The following is a 9603-nucleotide window of genomic DNA, read 5'->3' as shown; positions in this document are numbered from 1 at the left end:
TGTGAAGCACATCACAGAATAACACGGGTACGCGTGACATCCGTGTTACAAAACGCATGTCACACGTACCTAAAACACGGACGTCTGCAACCAGCCTTACACAGAGAGAATCACGACGGGCGGTCCAGCCCCAGGAGAACAGCGGATCATTAACAGGACACATCCAGGACTAATAATGACAAGAAGGACGACGACCGCGGATGACAGAAACAGACACATCCTGGTTTATTACAATCTTGTGAAGTCTGACGGTGCCCGAATCTGGTAATGACACCAGCAGCAGAATCAGCACCGGGGCGATGCCGAGACAGAAGAGCAGGGTCCATACAGCAGAACAGAGACGCCATAGAATGCTCTGCTCCAGTCTGTGCCCGCCAGCACTCAGAGCGCAGCTCCGGGGGAGTCTCTGGGTGCAGTTCCGGGCAGACGAGCCCACGCCACCTGTGGATAGGATTTCTCTCCGCTTTGAGTCCACGCAGCCTCCTCAGTCTTTATTATTTCACATTTTTGGTTTTCTTCTTCTTTCCCTTTTTCGTGGGCCCTTTTGGTTTTCGGACGGGAGATTCAACCTCTGGTAATTTCAGCACAATCTCATCGTCGCTGTCCTCGGCAGCATCGAAACAACGATACTTCCTCCTCTCCAGCACAGACGGGGTGCACACCGGGGTCAGGTCCTAAACAGAAAGCGATGGTTAACATCCATCCCTGGGAGGGGGGCGGTGGGGGGTGGGGGTTAGTGCAACGTCTGCAGCTCGGGGGTCTGCTCTACTCACCTGACTGGTCACGGACGTGTCAGCATCGGCCGCCGACGCTTTCTGCAGCTTCTTCTCCGCAGCCTGGAGGCACAAAAATCACAATTACATCCAACTGCGGATCTGACCGCACAAACGGAGAAATGCAGAACATCGGTGACCTCGGCCCTCCCGCCCCAGCGTCAGGGTCTCGTCCTGTGCGAGGATTTACCATCCGGACGGCTGAGGACGAATCACACAAAGATCCACACAATCCGGGGAGAACCAGGACTGATGCATTGAACCTGCACTGACGCTTTGTGAAGTGTCAGCTCTGCGGAAGCCGTCGGCCTCTAATCAATGACCACAAGAAGGGTCTGAGAGCGGGGCGAGATGAGAAAGACTATAGAAAGTGACTAGGCGTCACTGGCGGAGGAGCCGAAGAGACGGCCGCACCAGCGGAGACACTTACAAATCCCGGGAAGTCGTAGTCGATGCCTTTCTCAGCCAGACGCTTCCTCAGCTTCTTCTCTTTGCCCATCAGCCTCGTCATCATTTTCTTCTCCTGGCTTGTGTTGCGCTTCAGGTTGTATCTGGCCACAGCCGGCAGCGAGGGCTTCTTAAATATGGTGTCACAGCCAACGAAGAGCCTGGGATGGACCTTCTCCGGGGGCAGAAGCTCACCTGCGAAGAGAAGACAGTGACCCTCCAGCACCACCACGAAGAGAGAAGACAGTGACCATCCCGCGCCACCACAAAGAGAGAAGACAATGACCCTCCTGCGCCACCACGAAGAGAGAAGACAATGACCCTCCCGCGCCACCACGAAGAGAGAAGACAATGACCCTCCCTCTCCACCACGAAGAGAGAAGACAATGACCCTCCCTCTCCACCGCAAAGAGAGAAGACAGTGACCCTCCCTCTCCACCACGAAGAGAGAAGACAGTGACCCTCCCTCTCCACCACGAAGAGAGAAGACAGTGACCCTCCAGCTCCACCACGAAGAGAGAAGACAATGACCCTCCCTCTCCACCGCAAAGAGAGAAGACAGTGACCCTCCCTCTCCACCACGAAGAGAGAAGACAGTGACCCTCCCTCTCCACCACGAAGAGAGAAGACAGTGACCCTCCAGCTCCACCACGAAGAGAGAAGACAGTGACCCTCCAGCTCCACCACGAAGAGAGAAAACAATAACCCTCCAGCGCCACCACAAAGAGAGAAGACAATGACCCTCCCTCTCCACCACGAAGAGAGAAGACAGTGACCCTCCAGCACCACCACAAAGAGAGAAGACAATGACCCTCCAGCTCCACCACGAAGAGAGAAGACAGTGACCATGCCGCGCCACCACAAAGAGAGAAGACAGTGACCCTCCCTCTCCACCATGAAGAGAGAAGACAGTGACCATCCCGCGCCACCACAAAGAGAGAAGACAGTGACCCTCCCTCTCCACCACGAAGAGAGAAGACAGTGACCCTCCAGCTCCACCACGAAGAGAGAAGACAGTGACCCTCCAGCTCCACCACGAAGAGAGAAAACAATAACCCTCCAGCGCCACCACGAAGAGAGAAGACAGTGACCCTCCAGCTCCACCACGAAGAGAGAAGAGAGTGACCCTCCCGCTCCACCACGAAGAGAGAAGACAATGACCCTCCATCTTCACCACGAAGAGAGAAGACAGTGACCCTCCAGCTCCACCGCGAAGAGAGAAGACAATGACCCTCCAGCGACACCACGAGGAGACGACGCCAGGACCCCGATACTCACACTTCAGCAGCCGCTCACAGAACAGGTAATTATTCATAGTCTCCGCAACGATCTTAGCAACTTCATCGCATTCAAACTCCACAAAAGCATAACCTTTACTGCCCCCTGTCTGCAAAATAAAAATTGATCACGTTAGCAAGAAGAATCAGACACCAAAGCTGACCACGAAGATCAGATCGCCAGATCATCCAGAGCTGCACTCACTATTCTGCTGGTGCAGTCACTGTGTACATACATTACTGATCCTGAGTTACCTCCTGTATGATACTCCAGAGCTGCACTCACTATTCTGCTGGTGCAGTCACTGTGTACATACATTACTGATCCTGAGTTACCTCCTGTATTATACTCCAGAGCTGCACTCACTATTCTGCTGGTGCAGTCACTGTGTACATACATTACTGATCCTGAGTTACCTCCTGTATTATACTCCAGAGCTGCACTCACTCTTCTGCTGGTGCAGTCACTGTGTACATACATTACTGATCCTGAGTTACCTCCTGTATTATACTCCAGAGCTGCACTCACTCTCCTGCTGGTGCAGTCACTGTGTACATACATTACATTACTGATCCTGAGTTACCTCCTGTATTATACTCCAGAGCTGCACTCACTCTTCTGCTGGTGCAGTCACTGTGTACATACATTACTGATCCTGAGTTACCTCCTGTATGATACTCCAGAGCTGCACTCACTATTCTGCTGGTGCACTCACTGTGTACATACATTACTGATCCTGAGTTACCTCCTGTATTATACTCCAGAGCTGCACTCACTATTCTGCTGGTGCAGTCACTGTGCACATACATTACTGATCCTGAGTTACCTCCTGTATTATACCCCAGAGCTGCACTCACTATTCTGCTGGTGCAGTCACTGTGTACATACATTACATTACTGATCCTGAGTTACCTCCTGTATTATACTCCAGAGCTGCACTCACTATTCTGCTGGTGCAGTCACTGTGTATATACATTACATTACTGATCCTGAGTTACCTCCTGTATTATACTCCAGAGCTGCACTCACTATTCTGCTGGTGCAGTCACTGTGTACATACATTACTGATCCTGAGTTACCTCCTGTATTATACTCCAGAGCTGCACTCACTATTCTGCTGGTGCAGTCACTGTGTACATACATTACTGATCCTGAGTTACCTCCTGTATTATACTCCAGAGCTGCACTCACTCTTCTGCTGGTGCAGTCACTGTGTACATACATTACTGATCCTGAGTTACCTCCTGTATTATACTCCAGAGCTGCACTCACTCTCCTGCTGGTGCAGTCACTGTGTACATACATTACATTACTGATCCTGAGTTACCTCCTGTATTATACTCCAGAGCTGCACTCACTCTTCTGCTGGTGCAGTCACTGTGTACATACATTACTGATCCTGAGTTACCTCCTGTATTATACTCCAGAGCTGCACTCACTATTCTGCTGGTGCAGTCACTGTGTTCATACATTACTGATCCTGAGTTACCTCCTGTATTATACTCCAGAGCTGCACTCACTATTCTGCTGGTGCAGTCACTGTGTACATACATTACTGATCTTGAGTTACTTCCTGTATTATACTCCAGAGCTGCACTCACTATTCTGCTGGTGCAGTCACTGTGTACATACATTACTGATCCTGAGTCACCTCCTGTATTATATTCCAGAGCTGCACTCACTATTCTGCTGGTGCAGTCACTATGTACATACATTACATTACTGATCTTGAGTTACCTCCTGTATTATCCTCCAGAGCTGCACTCACTATTCTGCTTGTACAATCACTTTTGTATGGTGTCTTTTCTGGGGGTTTCCTCGATTGTCGTGTGACATTTTACCTTTTTGCTCCGTGAAAGTCGCAGTCGGGAGATCGTTCCAAATTGGCTGAAATATTCCCTGAGCTGTGGCTCAAAGAGAGAGCGGGGAATGTGTCCGATGTACAGGACGCCCGGGGCGACGGCCTCCACCTGCGGGGAGAGCGCGGAATCAGTAACAAAGAAAAAGACCCCCCAAATCAGAGTGAGCACCGGGGGACAAATGTTACATTATCACTGACACTACGTGATGTGAACCCAAAATTCCCCGAGGGCGAGAAACAAAAAAGTGTGGAGTGGGGGGGGGGGGTATACACAGTATACACACACAGTATACACAGTATACACACACAGTATACACAGTATACACACACAGTATACACAGTATACACACAGTATACACACAGTATACACACAGTATGTACAGACACACTATACACACACTCGTCTATATCCCATCCCTCTCCGCACACAGTATACACACACAGTATACAGTACACAGTACACACACACACAGTATACAGTACACACACACAGTACACACAGTATACAGTACACACACACAGTATACAGTACACACACACTGCCTCTCGCCTATATCCCATCCCTCTCCGCACACAGTATACAGTACACAGTACACACACACACAGTATACAGTACACACACACACAGTACACACAGTATACAGTACACACACACACAGTATACAGTACACACACACTGCCTCTCGCCTATATCCCATCCCTCTCCGCACACACCATACACTGTATACACAGCACACACAGTATACACCGTACACACAGCACACAGTATACACAGCACACAATATACACAGCACACCGTACACACAGCACACCGTACACACAGCACACCGTACACACAGCACACCGTACACACAGCACACAGTACACACAGCACACAGTACACACAGCACACAGTACACACAGCACACAGTATACACAGCACACAGTATACACAGCACACCGTACACACAGCACACAGTATACACAGCACACCGTACACACAGCACACAGTATACACAGCACACCGTACACACAGCACACAGTATACACAGCACACCGTACACACAGCACACAGTACACACAGCACACAGTACACAGTACACACAGCACACAGTATACACAGCACACAGTATACACAGCACACAGTACACAGTACACAGTACACACAGCACACAGTACACAGTACACACAGCACACAGTATACACAGCACACCGTACACACAGCACACCGTACACACAGCACACCGTACACACAGCACACCGTACACACAGCACACAGTACACACAGCACACAGTACACACAGCACACAGTACACACAGCACACAGTATACACAGCACACAGTATACACAGCACACCGTACACACAGCACACAGTATACACAGCACACCGTACACACAGCACACAGTATACACAGCACACCGTACACACAGCACACAGTATACACAGCACACCGTACACACAGCACACAGTACACACAGCACACAGTACACAGTACACACAGCACACAGTATACACAGCACACAGTATACACAGCACACAGTACACAGCACACAGTACACACAGCACACAGTACACAGTACACACAGCACACAGTATACACAGCACACAGTATACACAGCACACAGTATACACAGCACACAGCACACACTACACAGTACACACAGCACACAGTACACACAGCACACAGTATACACAGCACACAGTATACACAGCACACAGTATACACAGCACACAGTATACACAGCACACAGTACACACTACACAGTATACACAGCACACAGTATACACAGCACACAGTATACACAGCACACAGTATACACAGCACACAGTATACACAGCACACAGTATACACAGCACACAGTATATACACTGCCTCTCGTCTATATCCCATCCCTCTCCGCACAGAGGAGCCGGCAGTCGGCGCTACCTGCGGTTTCTTGCGGATTTTCTGCACTTTCTTCTTGAAGGCCTCCTGCAGTTTGGGGTCCAGGGAGAGCAGGGGACCCCCCGAGCTGTGCGACTCCTCACTCTGCGCCATCTTTTACCGAATGCGACTGTAACACGTGGATCCAAACACTCAACATCGCCACCCAGCGGCCGGAGGAGCGCAGCGACCACCACAGCGTGAAACAGCGGCACCTTGCGGAGACGATGAAGACGACCAGGAGAGTCTCGCTACTGACATCTAGCGGGAGAGTGGAAAATAGCAAAGCAAATCACGGAGTAGAGACCCCTGGTGGTGGAAATGCAGCATAACACCTGTAGCAGTTATTGAAAAAGCGACACCTTGTGGTAAACTGTAAAAATAACATCTACTTATCGCCAGTAAAGTGACCTCTGGTGGTAAAACCGAAATATAAGAAATATAACGTCACCAAACAATATTTCCTATGCCTGATGAAGGGACCTGAGATGCCTCGAAGTCTTGCTTTATAACATCATTTTATTTTATTTCAGTCGCCATTAAAAGGTATCACAACTGCAAAATTATAATTTTCTTTCTCTCACTGAGAGCAATCAAAACAATACTGACACCTTGTGGTAAATCTGCAAATGACAACAGTGATATCATTACTAAGCGACACCAGACGGAAATTCCGCATCGTCCCCTCATAAAGCGACGTCTCGTGGTTGTAAAACAGCATCGAAATATTTTATTGAAGCGACACCTACTGGTAAATCTGCAAAACAACAACAACTGCAGATTCGTACTGAAGCGACACCTACTGGGGAAACAGCAACACAACAACCCATCTCCAGATATAGTGACACCTACTGGGGAAACAGCAACACAACAACCGATCTCCAGATATAGTGACACCTACTGGACAAGCAGCAACACAACAACCCATCTCCAGATATAGTGACACCTACTGGACGAGCAGCAACACAACAACCGATCTCCAGATATAGTGACACCTACTGGACAAGCAGAAACACAACAACCCATCTCCAGATATAGCGACACCTACTGGACGAGCAGCAACACAACAACCGATCTCCAGATATAGTGACACCTACTGGACAAGCAGCAACACAACAACCCATCTCCAGATATAGTGACACCTACTGGACGAGCAGCAACACAACAACCGATCTCCAGATATAGTGACACCTACTGGACGAGCAGCAACACAACAACCGATCTCCAGATGTAGTGACACCTACTGGACGAGCAGCAACACAACAACACATCTCCAGATATAGTGACACCTACTGGTGGAGCAGCAACACAACAACCGATCTCCAGATGTAGTGACACCTACTGGACGAGCAGCAACACAACAACACATCTCCAGATATAGTGACACCTACTGGTGGAGCAGCAACACAACAACCCATCTCCAGATATAGTGACACCTACTGGTGGAGCAGCAACACAACAACCCATCTCCAGATATAGTGACACCTACTGGTGGAGCTGCAACACAACAACCCATCTCCAGATATAGTGACACCTACTGGACAAGCGGCAACACAACAACCAATCTATAGATATAGTGACACCTACAGAACAAGCAGCAACACAACAACCGATCTCCAGATATAGTGACACCTACAGAACAAGCAGCAACACAACAACCGATCTCCAGATATAGTGACACCTACTGGACAAGCAGCAACACAACAACACATCTCCAGATAAGGCTGGACTCACACTAGCGTATGGCATGTGATGCGACATCATCGGATGCGATATGCTAATGACCCCCAGCTTAGACTCTGCTGCGAGCGTGAGCCGAGTGTCATGTGACTGTGAAGCTGAGGGCGGGCGCTGCGGAGGAGAGGGAGGGGTTAATCCCGTCATCTCCATTGTCAGCCTGTGCATATATCGCACTGCACTGGGATAACCTCCGAGTGCAGTCCGATGTTTCTCTCGCACCCATTCACTTAAATGGGTGCGAATGATACGGCTCTAGCAGAAAATCGCAGCATGTTGTGGCTTTCCTCGCATCCAGATTCTGTATAAGAGGAAAGCTGCCCAACTGCTTGCCCTCATTGACAAAGATTGGTCAGAGTGAGCGTGCCGTAAAGCGACACCTACTGCAAAACAACAAATGCAGGTTCATAATGAAGCGACATCTGGAATAGATAATATCTGAGGCTCCACCTAGTGGTGAACCTGTAAAATGGCATAAAGAGATTCTGACGGTGGTGACACCTGGTGGCCATTCTCTGGAATGACCACATGCACATAAATCCTCTAGTCCTACTACAGCGTTTATAGTCTAAGTGCGGAGACAAACGGCACAATCATTTCTTATCTGAATTTCCCAGACACCCGGGCGGCCGCCATCTCCACAGTGATGGACAATCTGTGACATTTGGCTCTTCCAGGGTCTGTGATGAATTTGAAGCTTGTCCATTATATAATGAGTGTCAGTGTGACGCCCCCGGCCTATCAGGTGGTCACAGGGAATTGCACAATCTGCCCTTCGGCATGGTGTCCATCTCCTCCTTGGTTACGGGCCCCTGGCCTTTGGTGTTGCTAAGAACAAGCTAATCGAATTCCTAGAAACACTCTGCACCACACCCACCAGACACACCAATGGACGGCCTGTAGGGAATAGGGTCGCCCACTTGGGGAGTTGGTAAGGGGAGGTCAGGAGTGTCAGAAGCAGTCAGTTGAGTGGTGAATCTCGAGAGGAGAGGTCGCAAGTAGTTGGAAGAGGTTAGGAGCTGGGCTCCTTGGTTTACTAGGTGGCAGATGTTGGTCTGGGCCTGGTAGGAGCTGGACCCCGGTCGCAGGGGATCGTGTCAAGGGGCACGGAACTGCCGAGGAGGGCAGCCGGCGGCCTTGAGCCATCTTCGGGCAGGGGCCAGGGCACGACGGGGTACGTGGACCCTTGGCCTGGAAGTAGCTTCAAGCGTTCTGGTAATTCACCCGACGAGGGCGAAGTCTTCAAGAATCGTTCTCCACCCGCTCCAAAATCGGGGTACTAGCGCAACGAGGGGGATAGGACTTTCCCAATACATAATCCAGAAAATCCTACACGTGAACCCTGAGAGCAAGCTCACTCCGTTAGCCATACGAGTGAGCAGGACCCGACTAGTTCCATACTACAGGGGCCAACCAGTAAAGAAAGTGCCAAGGGAAAGGTCACAGGCTAACAAGCAACACCATCGGGCACTGGACCCAGGCGTGCTCCCTCCCTGCTGCAGCGGTGCTCAGAAGTTCGGTTTACAAGTTGTCGGTGTCAGTGTTATTCGACCGAGTGAGTACGCAGTGACCCTTTCCTCCGTAACGATACCCCCTGCACCA

The 9603-nt window shown here is 50.0% G+C and overlaps 1 protein-coding gene across 1 annotated transcript; it reads right to left on the bottom strand.

Annotated features, from left to right (window-relative positions):
- Positions 1-201: 201 nt before the first annotated feature.
- Positions 202-6945, bottom strand: NIFK (nucleolar protein interacting with the FHA domain of MKI67). The gene is given in 8 exon segments (XM_075318756.1): positions 202-674; positions 774-836; positions 1204-1415; positions 2499-2607; positions 4340-4468; positions 6268-6381; positions 6383-6525; positions 6876-6945. Coding segments are annotated over 8 exon segments (987 nt in total). The 5' UTR covers positions 6913-6945; the 3' UTR covers positions 202-494.
- Positions 6946-9603: the final 2658 nt, after the last annotated feature.

This window comes from Anomaloglossus baeobatrachus, chromosome 7 (assembly GCF_048569485.1).
Source record: "Anomaloglossus baeobatrachus isolate aAnoBae1 chromosome 7, aAnoBae1.hap1, whole genome shotgun sequence".
NCBI classification, from domain to species: domain Eukaryota; kingdom Metazoa; phylum Chordata; class Amphibia; order Anura; family Aromobatidae; genus Anomaloglossus; species Anomaloglossus baeobatrachus.
The sequence above is the reverse complement of the archived record's forward strand: the minus strand, read 5'-3'. Positions and strand labels throughout refer to the sequence as shown.